At 44.5% G+C, this 26,911-nt stretch overlaps 2 protein-coding genes and 1 long non-coding RNA gene across 3 annotated transcripts in view; 1 reads left to right on the top strand and 2 right to left on the bottom strand.

Moving 5' to 3' along the window:
- LOC146704952 (uncharacterized) overlaps positions 1–5,809 on the bottom strand; it is a 6,410-nt gene extending 601 nt beyond the window's left edge. The window contains exon 1 of the mRNA XM_085462433.1: positions 187–5,809. Coding sequence (XP_085318559.1) covers positions 2,294–5,311 — 3,018 coding nt within the window. The 5' untranslated portion in view covers positions 5,312–5,809 and the 3' untranslated portion in view covers positions 187–2,293. The remainder of the gene's footprint in view (positions 1–186) is intronic.
- A 1,240-nt stretch (positions 5,810–7,049) lies between these two features.
- LOC146704951 (uncharacterized) lies at positions 7,050–8,393 on the bottom strand. The gene is made up of 2 exons (XR_014921245.1): positions 7,837–8,393; positions 7,050–7,374 (listed from the first exon to the last, which is right to left on the bottom strand). It is a non-coding gene; the product is annotated as an uncharacterized LOC146704951 (long non-coding RNA).
- Positions 8,394–12,561: 4,168 nt separating this feature from the next.
- Positions 12,562–23,666, top strand: LOC146704950 (interferon-induced transmembrane protein 3-like). The gene is made up of 3 exons (XM_085465159.1): positions 12,562–12,736; positions 21,367–21,596; positions 22,124–23,666. Exons 1-3 carry the CDS (start codon positions 12,655–12,657, stop codon positions 22,256–22,258), a joined length of 447 nt encoding a protein of 148 aa, XP_085321285.1. The 5' UTR covers positions 12,562–12,654; the 3' UTR covers positions 22,259–23,666.
- The last annotated feature ends 3,245 nt before the right edge of the window (positions 23,667–26,911 follow it).

Raw genomic sequence — 26,911 nt, 5'->3', positions numbered from 1 at the left:
CATTACAATAAATAAAACTTACCTACTAGCTTCCAAAGAAATATTTCCGATTGGTTTAAAACATTCACAAGTGAAGAAATAAAAAGATAATACAGCACTTAAAAGGAACACATGAAATTTACATTATACTAAGCTAATGATTAGCTAACGATTAGCTTGCTATGCTAGCGCAGTTAGTCAACTCACCGGAAATGAACAAAAAACACAAAAACAGAGGTACATCAGCATCAACAAAAAGTGTCCGCGCCTCCCAACAAGCGGAAAAGTAAAATCCAATTTGTGTCTTCACACATAACCTTTTTCTTGAACAAGGATTAAAGAAAAACTCGGTGAGTAGCTCCGACCAGCATACGTAGCCTTAGCGCTATTCTCCTTCTCTATAGTTCTCAACTCAAGTTCACAAGCACTAAACAATCTCATAGTGCCACCTACTGACATTCTTTGGGAACAGCAGTTCATTTTCATGAGGCAAATTTTAGGTGGGTTACATCCCTCCCCCCCTAAATGGGCATGCATCCCTGCATGACAGCAGTCACTTTAAATGGTTTTTACTCTACCAACACATGGGGAAGGGTTTGAGTCAAGGGCATGTGAAAAAATCTGATCAAGACTGTTTAAAAGAGAATGCATCACTAATGTTAAGGGATTTCCCAAGGTGTTGTAGGTTAGTCTGCTAGGTTCAGTCCTGTTCCTAGTTGACCGCCTGATTTCTCTTGTTTCTGGAGGTTTTTCATCTTTAGCAACTTCTGCCTCCAATCCATATCTATCACTCCCCTCTTTTCCATCCGACAACCCGGTTGTTTCAGTTTGGTACTGCTCCTGAGTTACGTCAATAACCTCTTCCAAAGGTTCAACATCATTTTCTGTAGCTGGATCTATATCAGCGCATGAATCATGAACAGATGAATATTCCTCATTAACAATAACACCTGTTTCTTTCATTGGAGGGTCATTTCCAATGTCATTTCCACTAGAACCTTGAAGTGAACCATCGCCCTCATCCAGCTCCACGGGTGCAGAATGAAACTCCTTTACTGCAGGGTTTAGATCAGACTCGTCCCGGTCCACACTTTGTTCTGACACAGACTCAGTTGCTTTGGGGATTTCACTGACAGTAATGAAAGCCGGGTAATTGACTTCTTTGTAAACTACTGGAAAGTCATAATCCACAATGTCATTATCACCCAGATAATGATAGTCTCCTTCAACTTCAGAAAATGGATTCTCTTTGGAGGTGTCGCCTTTGGGTGTCTCTTTCTCTGGGCTTCCCTGACTGGGATTGATTGGCGCTGAGCATGACAGAAACCCACACGGTAACAGTAAGTCTCTATGCAGTGTCCTCTCAGGCCCATCTGACTTGAGTGGAGCAACAACATATACAGGAGAGTCATTGATCTGTTTTACAACTTTGTAGACCGTCTGACTCCATCTGTCAGCTAGTTTGTGTTTCCCTTGTATTCCAACATTCTTGACAAGAACACGATCTCCAACCTCCAAGGTGGATTCTCTCACTTTTAGATCATATCTTGACTTATTGCGTAGGGCAGCTTTCTCGCTATGTTCCACAGCAAGTTTGTAACTTTCCTGTAGGCTTTCCCTGAGCTTCTTCACATATTCACTGTGAGTTACACTGTCCTGCCTACTCACATTAAGTCCAAAAGCCACATCAATTGGAAGATTTGGCTGTCTCCCAAACATGAGCTGATAGGGTGAATACCCAGTTGTGTCATTTTTTGTGCAATTGTAGGCGTGAGCCAACGGCTGCACATGATCACGCCATTTTAGTTTGTCGTCTTCTTGGAGTGTTCCAAGCATCCCTAGCAGTGTACGGTTAAACCGTTCTACTGGATTACCACGGGGATGATAGGGGGTTGTTCTTGATTTTTTTATGCCTAACATTTGGCATAAGTTTTTGATGACTGCCGATTCAAAATTACGGCCCTGATCACTATGCAACCGCTCTGGTATGCCATAGTGAATGATGAATTTGTCCCACAGGGCCTTGGCAACGGTCTTTTCCTTCTGGTCTGGAGTTGGCACTGCAACAGCAAACTTCGTAAAGTGATCCGTTATCACCAGAATATTCTTTGTCCCTCGGCTATCAGGTTCTAGAGACAAATAGTCCATGCACACCAACTCAAGTGGTCGACTGGTTTTAATATTTACCAGTGGGGCAGATTTCTCAGCTCTAGTCTTGCGGCGGATGCACCTTTCACATGTTCTGATTTTCATTTCAACATCTAGGAACATTCGGGGCCAAAAGAAACGTGTTCTCACAAGGTCAACAGTTCTTTCAAATCCCATGTGCATCATGAAGACTTTTAAGAGCTACTTCCCTGTACTCCTTCGGAAGCACTAGTTGAAAAAGAGTCTGGCCCTGGCTCACTCGTTTCCGGTACAAGACATTATCTATTAGGGACAACTGATCCTGTACTCTTAACATGAGTTGGACTTCCCTTTCCTCCTTTTGCCTAAGACGATAGGAAAGGCGTTTTCCTGTATGGACAAGGTCTATCACTCTGCTTATTATAGGGTCACGCCTTTGTTCTGCAGCCCAATCTTGTTGGGAGAGTTGAGGAAGAGTGCTAGTACCAGTCAGAATGTCGGCTTGAACAAACTCGTCAGGTATCGCACTTGCATCCACTGCCAAACACTCCACCGCAGCAGGTAAGTAGTGGCAGTAGCGGTAAGTAGTGTCAGGAGATATGTGTACTTGGTGCTTCTCGCATACAGCTTTTAGAGCATCCTTTGGAAATGTTGCACTATTTCCCTCTTCCGTAAACTTTGCAATGAATTGCTTTACTCTCTCATCCTCAGCAGTTGTACTATCATCAGTTTCAACAGAAACATGCGGCCGTCTCGATAATCCATCCGCATCCTGATTTCTTTTTCCGGCTCTGTACTGTATGTTGAAATTGAAATTCGACAAAGCAGCAAGCCATCGATGTCCAGTTGCATCAAGTTTAGCAGATGTTAACACGTACGTCAGTGGGTTATTGTCAGTCATGACAGTGAAGTCAGCTCCATACAAATAATCAGCAAACTTGTCTGTAACTGCCCACTTCAACGCAAGAAATTCAAGTTTGTGAGTGGGGTACCTTCTTTCACAGTTAGACAGCCCTCTGCTAGCATAGGCGATGACTCTTAACCGACCATCTTCTTCCTGGTATAGGGCTGCACCAAGTCCATGCGAACTAGCATCGGTGTGTAAAACATAGGCTTTTCTGGGGTCAGCAAACCCAAGCACTGGTGCAGATGTCAACTTCTCAATGAGGGTCGTGAAAGCTTCCTCACATGAGGGAGTCCATTTCTCATTAAAAGGACGGTTCAAGTCGCCGTTTGATGGTGATTTGTGGTGTTTCAGCTTCCTGGCAGAGACATAACCAGCTGTCAAATCATTCAATGGCCTTGCAATTTTAGAATAGTCTTTGACAAACCTGCGATAATAGCCAGTGAAGCCTAAAAATGACTTCAGTTCTGACAGGTTTGTGGGTCTGGGCCATGTGGTGAGGGCAGATATTTTTTCAGGATCAGTCTTCACTCCCTGTTCTGAGACAATGTGTCCTAAATACCTCACTGACTTTTGGAAAAAGTGACATTTCTCAGGTGAAGGTTTGAGACCAAATTCTTTTAGTCTGTTCAGAACTCGCAGGAGCCTTTCTTCATGTTCCTCCAAAGTATTGGAGAACACTATAAGATCATCAAGAAAGACCAGTACTTCCTTGAGGTTCATGGAGCCCATGCATTTCTCCATAACTCTTTGAAAAGTGCTTGGAGCATTAGTGACTCCTTGGGGCATCCTGTTGAATTCCCAAAACCCCATGGGTGTGACAAAAGCCGTCTTGTGTTTATCCTCTTCTTCCACCTCTACCTGGTAATATCCAGACTTTAAATCCATAACAGAAAACCATTTGGATCCTGACAGAGCTGTAAATGCCTCTTCTATATTGGGCAAGGCATAAGCGTCTTTGATTGTCTGGTTGTTCAACTTTCTGTAATCCACACAAAGGCGGATCTGCCCATTTTTCTTTTTCACAACTACAATTGGTGAAGCAAATGGACTCTCGGACTCTCTAATGATGTTGCTGTCGCACAGCTGCTCCAAATGAAGGCGGACAGCTTCATAATCCGAGGGATGAATGGGCCTTGGCCTTTGTTTAAAAGGCGTTGGATCAGAGAGCCGAATCTTATGTCTCACCACTGTGGTGTGACCATAATCAAGTTCACCCCTAGCAAAAACATCAGACACGGAATTCAGCTTCTCGGCGATCCTGTCTTTCCACTCGTTTGACAGGGGTGAGTCACCAAAATCGAACTGGATTTTGTCACTTGGTTGTACTTCATGGGTGGTGTAACACTGAGCATGTTTCTGCTCTGAACTTCCAGTTCGATTCATACATTCAGACCTCGCAGGAGAAACTGAAAGTGGGATAGATATCGCTGCCAAAGGACGGTGAGCTGGCAGAATGATATCATGCGTTGTCTCATTTTTTAGGAGAATGGGAACTTTGAAGGATGTCTGTCGTGGCTTTGACATTACATAGCTGGAAAATATCAAGCCACCTGGTAGGCTGGACTGGCTGTGGGGCTCGACTAGAAGAGTGGATCCAGGGCCTGCACAGACATTTCTGACACGACCATTTAAGGCTATTTTCTGACCAGCTGGAATTACTATGTTGGTTTTACATTGTGACTTGACTGTCCCCACAAAACTATCAGTTTTTGTTTTACTTCTGTAGATTGCATGCAAATGTCTAATGAGAGGGGCGTAAGCACAATGCTCAGGAATGGTCATTTGCTCATTGAAGTCCTCATACAAGACGTCAAGGGCATTTGTACCAATGAGGACTGGAATTTCCGAATTTGCTCTGTGATCTGGGACGATTAAAGCTAGAATAGTCACAACTTTGTCCTTCCCCGTGAAACTCTGTGGGAAAGTGATGTCAACTTCAATGTACCCAAGATAAGGGACAATTTGGCCTGCAGCACCTTCAACCTCTAACAGATCATTTAATGGCAAAAGAGGATGAGAAGGTAAGTGGGTCAACTGAAATGATTTTGAAATTGTGGTAACCTGAGACCCTGAATCAATGAGGCAACTATGTGATAGTTCCCCAATCTTAACCTCTGCAAGAGACCTTGATCCAACTAATCTATTTGGAAGGTGATTTGGAATGGATTCAGCATGTTGTTGTTTACTTTGACATCTCTGTTCTGACTTGGGACTATTGTGAATGTTCTTGGTTCCCGTATGTCCCCTTACCGGAACCTGCTCCAGTTTAAAGCTTGACCCTGCTGCTGGGCTTTCCATTCTTCCTGTCTGGCTTTTAGTTCTTTGTACTTTTGATCAACCACAGCCTTGTTTATAGCATTTTCGCAGTTCCTGGCTATGTGACCGTCTTCACCGCACCTAAAACAGAACCAAGCCTTGGGCTCAGCTCTCACTTGGGTTCGTGGTGGAATTTGGTGTACCAGAGTTTCAATTACAGGTGCGGGTGGCTCTTGTGTTGTTTCCATTGCTTTAACTTGTCGCTTTCTTTGCTTTTTAGATGGTTTTGTCATCAGTTGCAATTGCAGTTCTGCAACCTGCTTCTTTAGACTCTCAGTTTCAGAGATATACGCCTGCAATACACTTGCACTTGGGTCAGTGTGATGTGGGAAGTCAGGGACAGAATGCATGTGTGCAATTGGTTTTATCTTGGTAGGCCCAAAATGACGTTGCATCCGGTCCAGCTTAGAAGCCCTTCTGTCCTCAGCTCTAGCAGAAGCTCTGCAAACTCAGGTGTGGTCTCTTTCTTTAGTTCCAGTTGCAGGAACAACCCCAACAACCCCGTTTGAACTGCTTTAGCAAATGTCGACTTGCATCTGCTGGAATCACACCATTCCTGCTTACAGCAGTGTTAAGGAGAGCTTGCAGCCTCTGTAGGTAATCAGAAGCTTTCTCACCTGGATTTTGATTTGTGTTCAGGAACCTTGCAAATATCTCCTCACCATCCTCCACAAGACCATATGCAGAATCTAACAGCCTGACATATTCTCGTGGATGTGCTGAATAACCAAGTTGCTTCACAACATCTGATGCTGGGGGAAGAAGACTCTCTAGTATTTTCCTCCGCTGAATGTCAACTGGAGTGCCATCATTGAACATTAGTTCAACATGTAAACACCACGTTTCAAAATCCACTTCTCCGGGAGGTTTTGGCACACGGCCTGAGAATGAGCGTAACCATTTGGATTGGCCATGTGTAGCGACAGAGTCATTTCTGATTACATGTTCCACTACTATACGCTGTATCTCTGGTGGGTTTGTTACTTCATCTGTCATGTTGTCTTTGGTTTAACAACTCTACAAGTCTGAGATTTAGTTGAATGGGTGACTGGCTGGGATGTAAGGGGCTGTCTGTGGTCGTACTTTAACTTTGCTGTCTTTATCAAGGGTGTAGTACTGTGGTCAGAATAACCGTCAACACTTTCATCACTTGAGTCAGTCAAAACAGGGTCTGGCTCTGGAGTTTGATGGAGTGCTGGCATTTCAATGCGACTAGCCTGCCATTTTACATTCTTGTTGGTCACATTTTCAATCTCAAGGGGAAAATCTGACTCGTTATACCCCATTGTAATCTCTGACTCAAACTCAGCAATAACAGTTTCCCCACAATCTGGTTGTGCATTTGGGACCCTCAGAATCCTTGTTACCACCCCATACTTCTCCAAGGAAGCAATAATATCAGCATCAGAATCGAAACTAGTAACTCCAGTAATACTGATGGACCGTTTAAAATCCACCCCGTAATTCTGTACCAAATCCATCTCTCTTCAATGTTGTCTTAGTTGAAAGCTTATCACAATAAATCACAATCTCAAAATTAACTATGCTATTGCAGAATGCTGTAATTTCAATATTAGCTGTGTCTTAATCGCTCCTGGCTGGCTCGCCACGAAAAGGTACTATGTAACACACAATACTTTACCACTACTGAATGTAGAGAAAGTTAGGATCTTAGGCTTATGGTCTCTAGGAATCGACTAAGGAGCGAATGACACACAGCTAAAAGAACAGTCAACATTTATTCAAAACAAAACCAAAAACAGTCATTCAACAGTTCACAACAGTTCCAATTGTCCATATTTGTCAGTCTGTGTATTCAGTTTTAGAGTTCAGAGTTCTTTTCAGTCTTTTCAGTTCAGGTGTGTGAGTGTAGTGTTAATGTTAGTAGTACTACCCGGGTAGTGTATTGTTCTGAGATCTCATAAGCTTATCTGTCAAGAAGTAACGCAGTTGTCACTTCTAAATAGGCTGGAAATCTTTCCTGCATGGCAGCTGGGGGTCCGGAATCCTGGCTCGCAACTTTAGACTCCAACAAAAAAACAAACCTGCACAGGGCAGTGAACATATTTTACATGAATATCATATAACAACTTAATCAACACTAGTGACCAAATGTCTCTCACTCTTTGTATATAACGACTTAATGCAATCAATAATAAAATTAATCAAAGAACCTTAAAACAATTTCCACATCTCATATTTTGTGAACAGCAGTCACATCAATCCAATGAATTGAGAGAATGTACATTACTGATGCACGAGGAAAGTGCAAAACGTGGTCGCAGTACTATTTAGCCAAAGACTGCTCATATTTATCATCTCATTACAATAAATAAAACTTACCTACTAGCTTCCAAAGAAATATTTCCGATTGGTTTAAAACATTCACAAGTGAAGAAATAAAAAGATAATACAGCACTTAAAAGGAACACATGAAATTTACATTATACTAAGCTAATGATTAGCTAACGATTAGCTTGCTATGCTAGCGCAGTTAGTCAACTCACCGGAAATGAACAAAAAACACAAAAACAGAGGTACATCAGCATCAACAAAAAGTGTCCGCGCCTCCCAACAAGCGGAAAAGTAAAATCCAATTTGTGTCTTCACACATAACCTTTTTCTTGAACAAGGATTAAAGAAAAACTCGGTGAGTAGCTCCGACCAGCATACGTAGCCTTAGCGCTATTCTCCTTCTCTATAGTTCTCAACTCAAGTTCACAAGCACTAAACAATCTCATAGTGCCACCTACTGACATTCTTTGGGAACAGCAGTTCATTTTCATGAAGAAAATTTTAGGTGGGTTACATAACAAAGTGTTTAGAAAGTTAGCACATACATGTATGTTACGGCCCTAGCTGGGCCTCCTGATACTGCCCTTGTGTGGGCATGGTGTTTTTCTCCGCCTCCTCCTCTCTTGCTCCACCCCTCTGTCTCTCTCTTGCTCTTCTCTCTCCCCAGGACACAGCTGCTGCTCATTGGACTCATTTACCACCTGGGCCCAGTCAGCAATCACCTCTCTGAGGTCATATAAGCTGGGGATGAGCTGTGAGCAGGGTGGGGTGTTCTTGGTGTGTAGTTAGCAGGCCTGAAGGGTGGAGTGTTCTTGGTGTGTAGTTAGCATGCCTGAAGGGTGGAGGTGTGGAAACAGTATAGCTGCTTTATGTGAGTAGTGTGGGCTTGTGGGCCTTGGCAGCAGTAAAGCCAGCTGCTGTTAGTGACAGGGTGAGCTTGTGGGCCACTGGAAGTGCCTCCTCGTGGTGTGGAGTTTTTGTTTGGTTGTTGTGTTCTTTGTTGTTGCAACCTTGTTTTCCCTTTTCCAAGTGTTATTGGTAAAACGGCGTTGCCGGCTCTTTATGTTAAGATTGTCTATAACAAAGACTATTTTATTTACTAAAAACACCTGTTTTCCTTTCATTCTGTTCTGGACTCATTTGTTACTGGTCCCCTCACTCGCATGCCTAGACCCCTTCGGGGGGAACGTAACATGTAATTTTTCATTTCTTTATGTATCCATCTATAGAACGCTGCATGTTATAGTGTAAATCTGCCTGTTCTCTGTCAGAAACCTGCCTGCAGAAAATGAACCTAAAGTATGTAATGCAAGGATGTAATCACTTTAGAGATGGAGAAAGCATAAAGTGACAATTATGAATCACTTAATATGATAAGGAGATTCTGCAGGTCATTAATCAATGTATAAAATTAAAATAAAATGTATTTTTAGTGACACAAGATACAAATATGGAAGCAAGATATATAATTAGAATTATTTATAATAAATAAGAATTAATTAGTGCAATTTCTTTAACCATAAAGAATAACTAAATCCTTCAGGACAATGTCACATCAATGCACTGAACTCACTAACAGCCTCCACATGTTCTCACTGTAATTTCCCCTCATGAATGAATTTATGCTGCACTAATGTGAATGTTTGCAGGGAAATCAAACGCATTTCACACGCAGTACTCGAGCTGACTTCCCTTTGTTTGAATGACGACTTGTACGCGCTGATTCCACAGATAAGGTACGAAAATATATCAGGCTACGTCAGTAGCGGTTGGTCTTCAGGGTTTCTACTCCACGGCCGTATTTCATACGGGTCCACATTTCCAATGCACGCTATTTTCTGCAAGTACCGCCGCTTCGCCTCTGGACGCAATCAGTCTCTATACAGTCCATTCTCTTTTGAGCTGCTTTTAAGCATCTTGTAATCGTCGTTCCAACACAGTGTGTTTGTTTTGATTCATAGACCCCGAAAATGGTGCCGTGCTCCCACAATGCATTGCGGTGTGACGTCAACTCCAAAGCCCTATTAACCATTAGTTAATCATCTGTTAAGCATTAGTTAATGGTTGCTTAATTATCTCTACAGCATCTACAAAGTATTTCTCATAATCAGTTAATAGTTTACAAGCACTGCTTTAAACACTTTATTCATGATGAATAAGCTAATGTATAACACTCCTTATTAATTATGTTTTCATGTTCTAAAACTCATTGATTAATCATTTATAAACACTACTCTGCATCAGTTACAAACCAGTCAGTTTGAATATATATTAATTATTAACCAAATCAGCTCCTGGCTGGTTCGCCAAGAAATGTAACACTGATGAAGCGCTAATGAATTAACACAGGCTAGGTATTGAGTGAAATATTAGGTTATTATTAATCAGAAGATTTAGGAATGCTACTGGAGCTGATGGGCAGTAATTAATAAATACACACAACACAAAATGCTTTTGCAGGTACCATGCCATGTATTTAACCGAAAGCAAAGAAAAATAACAAGAAAAGAAAAGGAAAACTTAAATAATCACTCCTGCTGCAGCTATTCAATTAATCAAAAAACCCAGTGGGGGTGCACAAAGACAACTAAGCAAATTCTTCTGGCTTATACCAAGCAATATAGATTCTCAAAAAAAGTTCCCCATAAATAACACATGTTAACGTCAAAAACACTGATCCACACTGAAGTCCACGAGTTTTATCTGAATGTCCATGAGAGATGTCCAAGTGCTATTGTCCATAAACGGGGGGAATGGTGTGTATGATTGTGGAAATCAGTGTATTCGGAAAATGGGGACAGAGCGTCGTCTTTGATAGCTTCTTACCCAACCAGTGGAAGCTTCAATGCAGAATGATTCCTGCTCCTATAGCCGTTCATTGGCTCGCCATCCTTTTCCATACCCAAAAAGGTTCACCTGGCCTGCATTAAATAAACAAGGCCAATAAGAAATCACAAGAATAATACAAAAATGTTAGCCAGTTAAGCTAAATACATTAAGTCATTCTTGTTCCTGTGTACACAATTTATAAATAAATAAACAAACAGTATATTTAACCAATAAGGATTTAACTAAAACATTTCAACTGCTAAATACATATTATATAGCTTCACAACATTTGTTATTCAACAACTATCGGTCAAATCAAAAATCAAAATCAAATTGTTTGGACTGGCAGCAGCCAATTAGCCGATCGGCTGAGCAAAGTCATGTGGTTGGAGTCATGTATTTGTGATGCGTTCAATGGCAGGAAATTACTAAATTCTAGTAAAACAGATTTTACTCTGGGTTATATATGCTAACCATCTACTTACCTTTTACCAATGATTTTGTATACCATTGAACATCCTGAAATGACAGGTTTGTAACTGATGCAGAGTAGTGTTTATAAATGATTAATCAATGAGTTTTAGAACAAGAAAAAATAATTAATAAGGAGTGTTATACATTAGCTTATTCATCACGAATAAAGTGTTTAAAGCAGTGCTTGTAAACTATTAACTGATTATGAGAAATACTTTGTAGATGCTGTAGAGATAATTAAGTAACCATTAACTAATGCTTAACAGATGAATAACTAATGCTTAATAGTGTTCTTTGAAGAACGAGCAACTAGAAACACTACTAGAAGGAATCCCTCAGCAGATGCAATACTGGAAGTAAGATCCTACATTGATGAGCCCCTGCTGTATCTTGGTCATATTACCAGGCAAAACCCAGTATGCAGGTTCATCTGTAACAGTCCTTGTGCCACAGATCCGCACTGTTGCTTCTACTTTAAACAGAAGAGCAGTGACATGGGTGCAGGTCTCCACGACTCCGGCCATACAGCTGCAGTGGGCGGCTTCAACCTTCCATGTGATGCTCACAAGGCCCCTTGACTGCAATGCTGGTTCATTCAGTCTTTGAGAGTGCAGTACCTGAAACACACACAGACAAAGTTAATTTAAAGACAAGGACTTTAATGAACCAAGGCCAACATAATCTCGATATTTTGAAGATTAGTACAAAGGAAAAGTATAATACAATTAATGATATTAAAAATGAAGGTATAATTCAATATAGACTTGCAGAAATGGGAGAAAATTTATTGATAGTTAAAAATATTCAAGATAAGATCATTGCTGAGAATATGAGGGATGTGGTGTGGCTCATCTCTCGGGCGTCTTCTGGTAAATTGTGATGAAGATGAGACCCTTGAGCATCTCTTGTGGGACTATCGAGATAAGAAGGAGAATGAGGGAAACTGGTTACGAGGTCTTTTGTCTCTTTCTCCACTGTAAGAGGTGAAACTTTCTTTGGGGGGAAAAATCAAAGGTGTGAAACAGCTGTCTACTGCTTTTTGTTCCTGTAAGGGTATTTAACAGAGAGCCATACTAGGCTCCGGGCGGGACTCTGCTGATCGTCTGCCCCGCGATGATGCAGTCCCTCACCTGTTCTTGTTTTGATTAAAGAATGTTAGCTACCGCTCACCGCTTGTCTGCAGGCCTTATTAAATGGAAAACTTCCACAACACATCTCATCTGGTCTCATCTGACCAGATTATATTCTCAGAGTATTTCACAGATTTGTCTAAATCTTGTTCAGCAAAGCTTAAAAGTTCTTAAACTCTTCTGATATTTCTTTTCACTCCTCTGTGTCCTGACCTCCAGTGTCTTGATTTTGCTTGCCTTTTTTGCATCTCCATTTTCTCATAGGCTCAGATTTTTTCACTATACTGTTTTTCATTATAACATAAAACTTATGGGCATCTACTGGCTGGATAGTTGCCTACATCTGGTGAGAATTTGATGTCAATACCACCGTTCAAAATATATTTACTTAGAAAATTGGTAAAGCGTTCAATATTTATTTTTTATCAAACTTCCTTCTTTTGATTATGTGAATGACGCAAATAGCTGAACCAAGCACAGCACAGCACAAATGTGAAACTAACCACCAACGTCTGCTTTCAACTCCTGTATACTGGGAACTTGGCTGTTAATGGAATTTGAGTACGGACCTCACATAATTACAGACAGCTGAGGGCAATGACTGACATGTTTCGTGATACTGGAACTGAAGATTCAGTTGTTTTAGTAGAGTCTGAGGAGAGGCACGATGAACTTCAAAGTAGGAAAACTTTTTAATTTCCATTTCATTTTGTGTCTGTGTAGCTGTGTGTGTGTGGCAATGCTGTCTGTTTTCACGATGAGGCTGTTGCACAATGGAGGAATCTTGTGAAAGACTGTTTCTTGAAGTTTCTCTGCCATATATTGAAGTTGTGACATAAGAATCTTCTTTGTTTGTCTTTGGTTGTAATTGGTGTAATTGGTAGTGCAGTTGTAATGTATGTTTGCACTGATTGCCGATCACGCTTCAACTGAGTCGTCCTCGGTCAGAAGGAATGGTACTCCACAGTGATGTAGTTCAAATAACTTTACTAAAGAGGTGGCAGATGACATCAACAGGATGTACAGCGTTGGTAGGGAGGCATTACAGTATTCACATGCAGGTAACGGGGGTGTGAGTGTGTATATGGGTATGTGTGTGTGTGGTCATCTGTAAACAGAAAGAACAAACATTTGTATTAACCACTATGGATAGCAGTGTACCCCTTATACAGTACTGTGGGTTTCCAGCGTAATGTTATACAATCTGCCATAACCTCATGGCCACTAGATGGCACCCTAAGACCATAAATGAATTTCTGGCTTGTATATACATTGGCAAACCAGACCTCTGCAGATTGCAACGATTCAGAGAATAAACATAGTAAATAGTTACATCCATCTACAACCACAATGCTTGACAATAAGTCGTATATGGAATGAAATATGGGCTGAACACAAGGCTGCCTGTAGTAGGCCAAACAAAATGCATCTTAGCGATAGCAATGGGACTAGCCTCTTAGCGATAGCAACGAGACTAGCCTCTTAGCGATAGCAACGAGACTAGCCTCTTAGCGATAGCAACGGGACTAGCCTCTTAGCGATAGCAAATTACACAGATAAAGTCAACAAGCCTCACTCTCATCTTACAATACTCACATGGTAAGCACGCACGCAGTATTAACTCACACCGAATGCACGTTACTACGTTACTCCTCCGACACACCTCTCATCTGTGCAGCGCTGCGCTGAACACGTTCCCAACCGGAAGTACAGATACCGAGGTGCATCATGGGTAACGTAGTATAAACCAGCTACAGTGAACAAGCGGACTTTTAACAGCCGCCCCTGTATTTGTAGGCAAATACACTCCCGCTAGAGTCCTGCTATTTTGAAACAGTGTCATTTGAGTCCTCAGGAACTTTGGGAAGTTCCACCAACTTAGTTACCGGGCGAACATAGGTACTGTCTTTAACCTTGACCTCGGCAGCTCGAACAACGCCATCAATCCCTGGGAAAACTTTGGCAATGGTACCCACAGGCCAAAGGCCTCTAGGCAAGTTACAGTCCACAATCATAACAGCTTGTCCCACAGCCATGTTGTCAGTGGACCTCCTCCATTTCTGTCGGAGTTGCAGTCCTGGGAGGTAGTTCTGTATGAACCGCTTCCAGAAGTGGTCGCTGATGACCTGACTGTGCCTCCATCTTCTGTTAGAAAGAGTGCCTGAGGGGCCGTAAGCTGCCTGGGGTAGTGCCGAATCATGCCGCCCCATCAAGAGAAGATTTGGTGTGATGGGATCTGGGTCAGCTATGTCAGCCGATGCATAGCCAAGCGGCTTTGAGTTCAAAATGCCCTCAACCTCTATGAGAGCAGTGAGTAGGACTTCTTCCACCACAACTTGGTCCTTCAGGACCACTTGCAGAGCTGACTTCACTGCTCTGATTTCCCTTTCCCATGCTCCTCCAAAATGAGGAGAGTGTGGGGGATTGAAGCAGAAGTTGATAGTCTGCTTGGCCAGTTGCTGCTTGAGGTCCGGCTCCATGTTTTCAAACGCCGTTTGGAGTTCTCTGTGCCCACCTCTGAAATTGGTCCCTCGATCAGACCACATCTCGTACGGCTTTCCTCGGCGTGCAATAAATCTGCGTAATGACATAAGGAAGGAATCGGTGTCAAGACTAGGGAGGAGATCAAGGTGCACGCATCTGGTTGTAAGACACTTGTAGATGATTCCCCAGCGTTTCTCTCTTCTACGACCTATCTTTATCGTGTATGGCCCAAAACAGTCTACGCCCGTTGACCAGAACGGCGGCTTATAGAGTCTCAGCCGCGATGAAGGTAAGTCAGCCATTTTGGGTGTAGAAGGTGAGGCGCGCCATCTCCTACAGTCCACACACTGGTGCTGATGCTTCTTAATGGCTTGACGTCCTCTGAGAATCCAATAGGTGCGCCGTATTTCCGCAAACAGCCTCTCTGCACCTGGATGAAGGAGCTGGTCATCATAAGTTTTTATGATGAGCTTGGTCAGGGGATGTTCAGCTGCTAATACAATGGGATGAATACTGTCTGGATCTAAGTCGGCAGCTCGACGGAGGCGGCCTCCGACTCTGATGAGACCGGTAAGACTGTCATATTCAGGGGACAGCACGCTAAGACGGCTGTCTGAGCGGACTGGGTGCCCGATCTGGAGGGCTCGGGCCTCCTCTGAGAAGCTGTCAGTCTGTGCCGAGCGAAGCAGCATGGTTTTGGTTTCTAGTTGCTCCGCTGCTGTAATAGGAGCGTCAGCCGCCCCGTGTTGGGTCTGGTAGGTAGCAGCAATCAGCTCATCTAGCGTGGCATACTGTGTTGGATCCGGTAAAGTCGGGGATGCAGAAACGTGCCCACAGAATGCAGTCTTCCTGAGCTCTGCCTCACTGCATGCCGGGAACTCTGTTGGCAACTTAGGCCAAGTGTCAGCAGTTTGTGACAGAAAGGGTGGACCATGTGACCAACGATTGCGGACAGTTAGGTCAGCGAGATGTTTCCCTCTGGTGATGTCATCAGCAGGATTGAGGTCAGAGGTCACATACCGCCACTGTTCAGGAGATGTCAGCTCCTGTATTTCACAGATTCTAGTCCCCACAAATACCTTATAGCGACAGGAACTAGACTGGATCCACTGCAGCACCGTTGTGGAGTCTGTCCACAGGTAGATCGATTTCAGGAGGATGGTGAGCTCTGTCTGGAGTAATTTGGCCAATTGGGCCCCTGTGAGCGCTGCGCAAAGCTCCAGCCGGGGTATTGACACCTGTTTACGTGGGGCCACTCTGGAGCGAGCCATCAGGAATGATGTGGCGATGGGCAGTTGTTGATCGATTACTCGGAGATAAGCCACAGCCCCATACGCCTTTTCTGATGCGTCACAGAATATGTGAGCCTCGTATGTCACATTGCTGGAGTTGTGAGAAGGAGTGTAGCAGCGGGGAATGGTGACATGCTGAAGGTGTGACAGTTCACCTTCCCACTCAAGCCAGGACTGAAGTAGATTCCCTTCGATGGGCTCATCCCATCCTCTCTCTGTGCTCCACAGGGCCTGTACAATCAACTTGGCCCTTGTAGTGTAGGGACAAATATAACCTAGGGGGTCATACTGGGTAGCTAGTACCTTGTACACGTTGCGCAGCGTGACCGTGGAGTAGGTTATAGGGCGGTGCTTATATCCCAGGACATCTGTCGGGCAGTGCCAGCTGAGTCCTAATGTTGACTCTTGTGGGTCGAGACTTTTGAAGTTCAGCCAAAGCTCGCAGCTCTCTGATCTAGCTGAAGCGGGCAGGTGAGCAACTACTTCGGGCACGTTGCTCGCCCACTGACGTATCTCGAATCCTCCTTGAATGAGTAAATCTCTCATTCGGTCGATGAGCTGCTTTGCCTCTTCTGGGTTGGATAGAGACTGTAAACAGTTATCCACATAGAAGGCTGTGTGGACAGAGTCACAGATGTCCTTGTGGGTGTCTTCGTGCTCCCTTGCATGTCTCTGTAGGGCGAAAATAGCACAACAGGGGCTACATGTCGTTCCGAAGGGCAAAACTCTCCACTCATATACGTCTGGGGGCCGGTCCGTTTCACAATCCCTCCACAGAAACCGTAGCAGAGGACAATCCTCTGGGAGCAGCCGAATCTGGTGAAACATGGCTCTGATATCTCCACTCACAGCTACAGGGTGTTGGCGGAAGCGGAGTAATACCCCCAGCAGAGTGGGCCCCAAGGGAGGTCCTGGTAAGAGGTAGTGGTTCAGGACGGCCCCCTGAAACTCAAACGAACAGTTGAAGACCACCCTAGCCTTATTATTGTGATGTACCATGTGGTGGGGTACATACCATGACTCAGAAGGGCTATGTGTCTCATCTGGGCTCAGCTTAACAACATAACCAGAATCTACTAACCTGTGGATCTCCTGGCTGTATGTGAGGGTCAGATCAGGATTCTTGGCCAGCTTACGTTCGGTGGATCTGAGGAGGCCTTTTACTGCTTCAGGAGAGACACACATCCGTGGAAAGTCCCTTCTTCTCAGCAGCGGAGTGGCGTATCTCTCGACACCGTCTACTGGGACTCTGATTGTCTTTGTCTCCAACATAACTACCGCCTCTCTGTCCTCCTTTGACCGTGTGACCTCCTTCTCTGTCCTGTAGGGGGGAGCATCTAGTTGCCACAAACGCTTCACATCTTGATGCAGGGCCTCTGCAGGAGAAAGGCACATGTTCAGGCACTGCAGGTCCCCCTCAGATGTAGGCATACTACTGGCCGGCCCCTGGATGGCCCATCCGAGCTTGGTGCAGATAGCTACTGGCCCTTTGGACGACCCCCGAAGGACGGGGCGGACAGGGGTGATGAGATGAGCGTTATCTGAGCCAATCAGCACCAAAGGTTGGATCTGGTTAAATCCCTCAATCTGGACTTTCTGCAAGTGAAGATACTTCTTCTTTAGCTGTTCAGCTGGACATGACTGAGTAGCTAGGCTCAGTTGTTGGGCTGTGAAGGCATGTGTTACTTTGTACCTCACTTTGGGCTTAGCCCTTGGTGACACCTGAAATGAGACAAAGCCTCCCTTCATCTGGATTACATCTCGACGGATAGTTCTCAGTGAGAGTGTTGCTTCCTCCTGTTCCAAACCTAGAGATGTAACTGCCGCTGGAAGCACAACAGTCTTCTCTGAGCCGTCATCGAGCACAGCAAATGTATCCAGTGATTTTCCCCCATGATGTAGTTGGATTGGTACTACCTTAAGCATAACACGACCTGAGTGACTTGAATAGTCTAGGTAGACCATACTAGTACTCACAGTTAGTATGTTAGGGTCCCGCTTCTTGGCCTCAACCAGGTCATGGAGCACCGACAAATGCTGGTCACCACAGGTGCTGCACGGCTTCTTCAGAGTACACTGCTCTGGAGAATGTTTACGGCCACAGCGCCAGCATTTGGCCTTCTCGGTAATCCAGGTAGCCATAGCTTTGAGGTCTAGCCTTTTGAATCCATCACAGCCATTCAGATAATGCTCTGTCCCTTCGCAGTATGGACAATAAGGTTTGAACTTCTGTTTCTTCTTAGGTTGGACTGTCGGATCTGGAGCTGTAGATTCTCCCTCCTGTTTTAGCTTGGCTTGGGCTGGATTTGGGCCGTAGTAGATGGAAGCAGATCTGTTGTGTGGCTTGAGCCCTGCTGAGGCTTTGAGTAGGTTCTTCTCTGGACGTGGCTTGTCCGGGGGCATTTGAGAGGCTTGTCTGGATAGCTGAAGGACTTGGGATTTCCGTTCGAGCCATTCTGAGAAGTCGTACATATTGTATGTTCGGCTGCTGCCACTGCGGATGATCCCCCGGGTGATACAGTACTCGATGAAGTTGTCCCTGTAGTTCAGAGGGAGCTTGGTAAGCAGTCTATCCACATGTGAACCACAATGAAGCTCACTGGCTGCTACTTCATCCATGGTACTGAGAAGCCCAACCAGGCTGGACACCGACAGGGAGAGGTCTTCAATAGCTTGAGAGTCTCCGGCTCTAATAGGGGGGCAGTTTAATATAGTGCTAAGCTCACTTTGGACTAACTGCCTTGGCTGTCCATACCTCTGCTCTAGCACCCTCATTGCACTAGTGTAGGGAGTGCGGTCGTGAATGTAGCGCTTGGCTACCTGTAAGGCGCTGGGATGCTCTAGATGATCTAGTAGGACCTGATACTTGTAATCTTCTCCCAGATGAGAATGTGGCCCTAAGGTGCTGTCCAGCCCTTTCTTCAATAAGGCAAAGTCACTCTCTCTCCCCGACCGGAAGATCACCAGCTTAGGCTTTGGGATGCCATATGAAGACGCCACCATCATCTCCATCAGGTTTGGTATAGGCGTTCCTGCTGGGTGAGTTGTGGCAACCTGTGGATTATGGTGTTCAGCAGAGGAAGATGATGAATAGTTACATCCTGAGGGATAAGGAACATAGTATTTGCCAGCTGGATCGGGCAAAGCTTCAGGATGCAGTATGGTGGGCACAGGGCGATGAGCTTCTGTCCACTGTGATGGCTGGGTCACAGGCGCTGGTGGACGTGAAGGTTGCTGCAAGTACACAGGATTAGCTGGATGTCTGACTTGGAAGACAGGAGCAGCGGGATGTGACATCTGCTGCAGACTCATTGGGTCCACAGCCTGTGATAGCTGGTGCACTGAAAGATGAGCATGTTGTAGTGGCTGATCAGCTGGGGATGCAGAATGTAATAGCTGCACCTGGCCTGGCCTGTTCATCAGGAGCTGATGTTCCGATCGCTGATATGAGAAGGGTTCAGCAGTGCATCGCCCAGGTCTCCTGAGTGGCATCGATGCAGCTACATAAGTGGCAGGGTGCAGCACTGGCTGAATGTGAAGGCTCGCTTTACGGGGAGGTGATGGAGCAGATGTTTCCACTGGCGTCGGCATGTTCGCCGGTGTTGTGGTGTCATGTAACACCTCATTGCTAGGTTGTAGTGGTGCAACTTCTGTTATGGAGGAAATATGTTGGGGTTGTTCTAATGCTCCTGTTTCTGGGGGAAGAGGACTGCCAGGTTTAGAAGCTTGCTCCAAACGCTCCACCCGCTTCAGTAATGTCCCACGAGTTTCCTCCATAGACACTTGCAGTTGAGTCATGTGTTGGAGGACACTGCTCCAAACTGATTCCATCTTCTGCCATCTCTCATCCTCTTCATAGTCGGAGCTGCTTGAACTACTTGGAGCGCTAGATGGCTCAGTTAGGTTGTGCTCATAGTCCACCAGATGTACTGGAAGTTTCTTCTCCCGCGTTGGACGGGGGCTACTCGATGCACCTCTATCCTGAGGGTTTGCCATCTCATTAACTCAGCCAAGGCGAATCCGGCTCGAAGGACCACTTGTAATGTATGTTTGCACTGATTGCCGATCACGCTTCAACTGAGTCGTCCTCGGTCAGAAGGAATGGTACTCCACAGTGATGTAGTTCAAATAACTTTACTAAAGAGGTGGCAGATGACATCAACAGGATGTACAGCGTTGGTAGGGAGGCATTACAGTATTCACATGCAGGTAACGGGGGTGTGAGTGTGTATATGGGTATGTGTGTGTGTGGTCATCTGTAAACAGAAAGAACAAACATTTGTATTAACCACTATGGATAGCAGTGTACCCCTTATACAGTACTGTGGGTTTCCAGCGTAATGTTATACAATCTGCCATAACCTCATGGCCACTAGATGGCACCCTAAGACCATAAATGAATTTCTGGCTTGTATATACATTGGCAAACCAGACCTCTGCAGATTGCAACGATTCAGAGAATAAACATAGTAAATAGTTACATCCATCTACAACCACAATGCTTGACAATAAGTCGTATATGGAATGAAATATGGGCTGAACACAAGGCTGCCTGTAGTAGGCCAAACAAAATGCATCTTAGCGATAGCAATGGGACTAGCCTCTTAGCGATAGCAACGAGACTAGCCTCTTAGCGATAGCAACGGGACTAGCCTCTTAGCGATAGCAAATTACACAGATAAAGTCAACAAGCCTCACTCTCATCTTACAATACTCACATGGTAAGCACGCACGCAGTATTAACTCACACCGAATGCACGTTACTACGTTACTCCTCCGACACACCTCTCATCTGTGCAGCGCTGCGCTGAACACGTTCCCAACCGGAAGTACAGATACCGAGGTGCATCATGGGTAACGTAGTATAAACCAGCTACAGTGAACAAGCGGACTTTTAACAGCAGTATTGGTGAGGGTAGTACAGTTTTCAGAAGAAGTAATCTGCATTTGTTCTGTGCTCACTTACAGAAAAGCAATCAAGATAGTAAATGTAGGCTTCAGAATTGGGGGAAGGGCGATAGGTGATGTTTATGTGCTCAAGCCCACTGACACTCAGCAGATTCATCCACTAAGTCAGACCATTCTGCAGGGGAGACCTACCTCCCCTGCAGAATGGCTTCATGTAAAAAGCAGAAGAGAGATTTTATCACTGTGCGTAAGCAAATTTTTGATGTCACTGCATGCTAACTTAGTTTGTATCACCGACTGTGAGTGCAGAATCCTCAGAAAATCGTGTGTTCTGTCCCAAAACATGTTTCATATTCATATCATTTACATTATTTATTTATATTTATCAATTTATTCATTGAATTCAGATTTCACAATTCAAAGATTTAAAAAAAAAAAAAATCAGGTGAGAGGACATAGCAACCTTTTTGGAAAGTTGGACCCCTGGACCCCAAAGACACAGCTGTTACTGTTCAGTTTCTAACAGAGACAACTGCTTTAACTCCCTCACTGCCCAAAGACTTCAAAAATGAAATGATCAATGTCAGTAACTCTTTTCAATATCTTTCCTCTCTCCAAACTGCAGCTGAGCTCAGACCAGTGAGAGCAATGAAACCTCCAGCTTATGTTCCAATGCAGGTGAGGACCTATGATGGGCCCTCTGGACAGCCTGGAGGATCTGTATTGGTTCAGCACACCAGTGTGAACATCGTCACTGAGCCTCCAAAGGACCATTTTATCTGGTCCCTCCTCTGCTTTCTCCACTCACACCCTTGTTGTTGTCTTGGACTTGCAGCTCTCATTTATTCTATCAAGGTGTGTTTGTATGCGAATATATACCTGCCTGCCTACCATATCTTAATATACATTGATTTACCATATAAATCAAGCTACATGATCATGGCATCTAACACAACAAACACCAAAACTGAAGTGCAAAAAACTTACTAAATCAATGGAAAAGTGTGTTCTAATACTTTACAAGGAAAACTCAGTCCTAACTAAGACCATTGCAAGAGTCATAAGAACAGTTTGGGCTGAAGCACAACAATGTACACAGCACAATAAAGATAAAAATAGAGATAAATGATTTGATGAAAGAAATATCTTAAATATGTTATACAGTTTACATTATTTCCTACACTGATAGTAACAAGGAAACTATATGGGCACAAAAAACGGGCAACTGGGATTATTATTATAATTGCTTGTGTTTACTAAAAACAGGAAGCGTAACTTTTCCAGAAAATGAAACTTAGGCTATGCTTAACATTTTCAGTTTCAATTTACATTGGGATAAAGATGATTACACTATTACAGTCTATATGTTTCTGTCCTTCTAGGCCAGAGACCGGAAGGTGGCCGGAGATCTGGAGGGTGCACGACGGCATGGGCTCACTGCCCGTGAGCTTAACATCACCGCCACCGTCCTGTTTGTCATTGGATTTGTGATTTTAATCTTAATTAAGGTTCTGTGACTGCAAATCTATCTGATTATGCTCACAGAGAACCGTACTATTATCATTTACACCGAGATTAAGTTAGTTGCTTCTTTGACTTGTTATTAAGCCTCAAATTCTGTAAAGAAAAACACAGCTTCAGACCCATTGTTTAATTTCAGAAATAGGGGTGTGTTCTAATAGTTCATTTTGCTTAGTCTCTCAGTTAGGAACTGTGGCGGTCATTATAAAAGCTGCTCCGATTATCCAAATACTAAGGAAAGGTGCTTCGGTGCTTCCTTTGTTGCTTCCGTTAGCACTGGAGCATCCTTTATAAAAAGGGAGGGGAAAAAGGCATCCCATAATTCATTGCAACAGACCATTTGGCCATTCATGAAAACAATGAATATAATAAACAAAGTTGCGCAGATCATGTAAATGTGGTCGGCCACCAGTGGTTCTCCAAGTGATCCTGTCTCCAAATCTTAGAGAAAATTGTTTATTGCCAATTGATGGATTTTTTAAAAATGAGAATGGTATTTTAGATGTGTCCCAAAAAGGTTTTAAAAACCTCCATAGCACTAAGTCACCACTCTTATAGATTTGACTATGTTTGGTTCTATCGGACCACTATTGATTTGGGACCCCTGGCAGAGTATTTTAAACCTGTTGTTACTAACCTGGGTTTTATGATGGACAGTAATTTTAAATTGAACACTCAAATTAGGGCTACTGTCAAGTACAGTTTTTATCATTTAAGGCGCTTTATCCAGGCCGGATTTTGAAACAGTAATCCATGCTTTTATTTCATCTCGTTTAGATTACTCTAATGCACTGTATTTTGGAGTTAGTTTCTTCTCTCTCATCTGCAGGTGGTTCAAAGCCTGTTGCACTACTTTTAACAGAACTCGCAAAAGAGAGCACATAACTCCCATCTTCGCTTCACTCCACTGGCTGCCTGTACATCTTAGAGTTCATTGTAAAATTCTAATATTTCTTTTTAAATGTTTAAACAGTCTTGCCCCACCTTACCTCTCTGAGCTTCTTCGTCCTTAATCACCCCCTGGGTCTCCTAATCTCTGGAACAATCTGCCCCAGCACATTAGAGAGGCCCCTTCATTGTGCTCTTTTAAAACACGTCTTAAAACCAATTTTTACTTGTTGGCGTATGACACAGTATGACCCTGAGTTTGTTGTTTTAGTGTAATCTAATGTGCTGATTTTATTGTCTTGAATGCAGTTCTAATTATCATTTTATACTATTTTATTTTTGCTATTTGTGCTGATTTTATTATTTTAAAATTAATTCTAACCATCATTTTACATGTGACTTCTTGCTTATCTTTATTCATTGTATCGTTTTTGGCATATCAAATGTACATCACTTTGTTTTCAGCTGGGAGCTGTTCCGAAAGTGATATATTAATAAATTTCTTGCTTGCTTACATTCTTCCCTCCACTTAGATTTAATAGTAACTGATGGCCAGGGGATGTCAGCATTTGGTCTGTATAAATATTATGACACAATGAACCTTTATCAGATCAATTTCTTAAGTTAAAAAAAGTTTTATTATGAGATTAGATTTGGCCATTTATGGTAAGAGGTTCATTACATACCCTAAACTAGGGATGGACCGATCCGATATTGCGTATCGGTATCAGTATCGATACTGACCTAAATTACTACATCGTATATCGGAGGGAAATAAAGAACTGTAATCCGATCTATTAAATATCACAAAAGCACCTCACAAAACTTGCGACATGGCGTAACTCAGCTCATAACCTTAGCTTGTCGGAGGAGTATGTGGAGGAGTATTATCTGAATATTACACCCAAAGTTTTAATCTGATGTAAAATGTATAGAAGTCTATTACTGTATATATTAACTATTAAGTCTAATATTTTTAACCAAGATGGCGGCGCGTGAACAACGCGAGGCTCAGTGTCTCTCCAGAATCTGCTATTTAGCGGTTTTTTATCTACTTTTAACCGGATTATTCGTCCAGAATTGCTGTGCGTTGCTGACCTACAGCAGACAAGAGCTTCTGGACATCTGGACTCACAACTCCAACAGTTTTATCGCCGATCTCCGACTCACCCCAGAGATCTCCAGAACACCGGAGGCTGCCCACTCTCCCCGGCTGGGCGGAAGTGCACGCAGACGGCGCCGAGATCGTAAACAAAGGCGAGGTAGGCGCGGAGGGCTACGGGCTAAGCTAAAGCTAACACCACACCGGCTGCCTTTACCCAGTATTTTTCTCGCCAATGTCCGTTCTCTGGCAAACAAAATGGATGAGATACGGCTCTCCATCACTAACAACAGACGGATTATGGACTCAAATGTCATGTTTTTCACCGAAACATGGCTGAACAACAGCTGCCCGGACAATGCTATCGAGTTAGCAGGACGCCACACACACCGAGCCGACAGGCTAGCAGATGACTCCGGCAAGACCAGAGGTGGAGGTTTGTGCATTTATATTAACAATGCTTGGTGCATGAACTCCACTACTACTGAGAGTCACTGCTCACCTAATGCGGAGTTTTTAATGGTCAAATGCAGACCTTATTATCTCCCCAGAGAATTCACTTCGATCATACTCACTGCCGTGTATATACCCCCCGACGCTAATGCTAGGTTGGCCATGAAAGAACTTTCTGCAGCCATTAACAAACACCAGAATAAACACCCCGAGGCTGCTTTTATTGTTGCTGGCGACTTCAACCACACCAACTTAAAGACAGTCCTCCCCAGATTCCACCAACATGTCTCCTGCCACACCAGAGGAGGATGACAATTAAAGTGTGGCCAGAGGGGACAGACGCAGTGCTCCAGGACAGATTTAAAAACACAGACTGGAATATGTTCACCCACACAGACCTGGACCAGTACGCCTCATCTGTACTGGATTACATCTCCAAAACCACAGACAGTGTCACCACCCAGAAACGGATCACCATGTACCCCAACCAGAAGCCTTGGATGAACCGGGATGTTCGTCTCCTCCTGAAGGCCCGCAACACTGCCTTTAGGTCAGGAGATGCACACGCCTACAGTACAGCCAGGGCTAATCTAAAGAAGGGCATCAAAAAAGCCAAACACCATTACAAAAAGAAGGTAGAAGAACACTTCTCCAACTCCAACCCCCGACGCATGTGGCAAGGACTCCAGACCATCACAGACTACAGGACCACCAAACCCTCTCCCGCATCCTCTGATGTCTCCTTCCTAAACGAGCTCAACAACTTTTATGCTCGTTTTGAGCGAGGGAACCCCACAACCAAAGCAGACATGACGCCAGACCACCAACCTATGACTCTCTCCCCCACCGATGTAGGAGCGGTGCTGAGCAGGATCAATGTCCACAAGGCTGCAGGCCCTGATGGCATCCACGGGCGTGTTCTCAGAGCGTGTTCTGGGGAGCTTGCAGGAGTGCTCACAGACATATTCAATCTGTCCTTGGCCCACGCTGTGGTACCGGCCTGCTTCAAATCCACCTCCATCGTCCCGATACCCAAAAACTCCAACCCATCTTGCCTCAATGATTACCGCCCAGTAGCACTCACCCCCATCATCACTAAGTGCTTAGAGCGACTGGTCCTAGCACACTTCAAATCCTGTCTCCCCCCCACCCTGGACCCCCACCAATTCGCATACCGCCGGAACAGGAGCACAGAGGATGCAGTCTCCATCGCAATGCACTCTGTCCTCTCACACCTGGACAACAACAACACCTACGCCAGAATGCTGTTTATAGACTTCAGTTCAGCATTCAATACAATCCACCCCTCACAACTCATCAGGAAACTGACAGACCTGGGTATCAGTTCCCTCATCTGCAAATGGTTACTGGACTTCCTGACCAACCGCCCCCAACATGTCCGGCTGGATAACCGCTGCTCATCTACCATCACAATGAACACCGGTGTACCACAAGGCTGTGTGATGAGCCCTTTCCTCTACTCCCTCTTCACCCACGACTGCAGACCTGCTGATGGTTCCAACACCATCATTAAGTTTGCAGATGACACCACGGTGATTGGCCTCATCAGTGACAACGATGAGGCCGCCTACAGGGAGGAGGTGGATCGTCTGGCTGAGTGGTGCGACAGAAACAACCTGCTGCTTAACACCGAGAAGACCAAGGAGCTCATCGTGGACTACAGGAGGAATGCTGACCCACATCCACCCATCCACATTAAGAGGACGGCTGTGGAGCGTGTGAGCAGCTTCAAGTTCCTGGGAGTCCACATCTCCGAGGATCTCACCTGGACGACCAACTGCTCCAAGCTGGTCAAGAAGGCTCACCAGCGCCTCTTCTTCTTGAGGACTCTGAGGAAGAACCACCTGTCCTCAGACATCCTGGTGAACTTCTATCGCTGCACCATCGAGAGCATCCTGACCAACTGTATAACAGTCTGGTACGGGAACTGCTCTGCCTCGGACCGGAAGGCGTTGCAGAGGGTCGTGAAAACTGCCCAGCGCATCGCCGGAGCACCACTTCCTGCCATAAAAGACATCTACAGGAAGCGGTGTCTGAAAAGGGCTGGGAAAATCATCAAAGACCCCAGTCACCCATCACATGGACTCTTCACCCTCCTGCCCTCTGGGAGGCGCCACAGGAGCCTCCGGACTAAGACCACCAGGTACCGGAACAGCTTCTTCCCCACAGCTGTCAGACTCCTGAA

This window comes from Copadichromis virginalis, linkage group LG7, assembly GCF_057382275.1.
Source record: "Copadichromis virginalis isolate Kocher_CV1m ecotype Utaka linkage group LG7, C_Virginalis_male_GT1.1, whole genome shotgun sequence".
Classification (NCBI taxonomy): domain Eukaryota; kingdom Metazoa; phylum Chordata; class Actinopteri; order Cichliformes; family Cichlidae; genus Copadichromis; species Copadichromis virginalis.
Note: the sequence above shows the minus strand (reverse complement) of the source record. Positions and strands in the feature narration are given on the sequence as shown.

Bases quoted from the DNA above. Each gene is read 5' to 3' on its own strand.
- LOC146704950 (XM_085465159.1), top strand. From the start codon at position 12,655: ATGACTGACATGTTTCGTGATACTGGAACTGAAGATTCAGTTGTTTTA. The intron at 12,737-21,366 runs GTAGGAAAACTT...TCCAAACTGCAG, and splicing joins GAGGCACGATGAACTTCAAA to CTGAGCTCAGACCAGTGAGA. The intron at 21,597-22,123 runs GTGTGTTTGTAT...CTGTCCTTCTAG, and splicing joins CTCTCATTTATTCTATCAAG to GCCAGAGACCGGAAGGTGGC.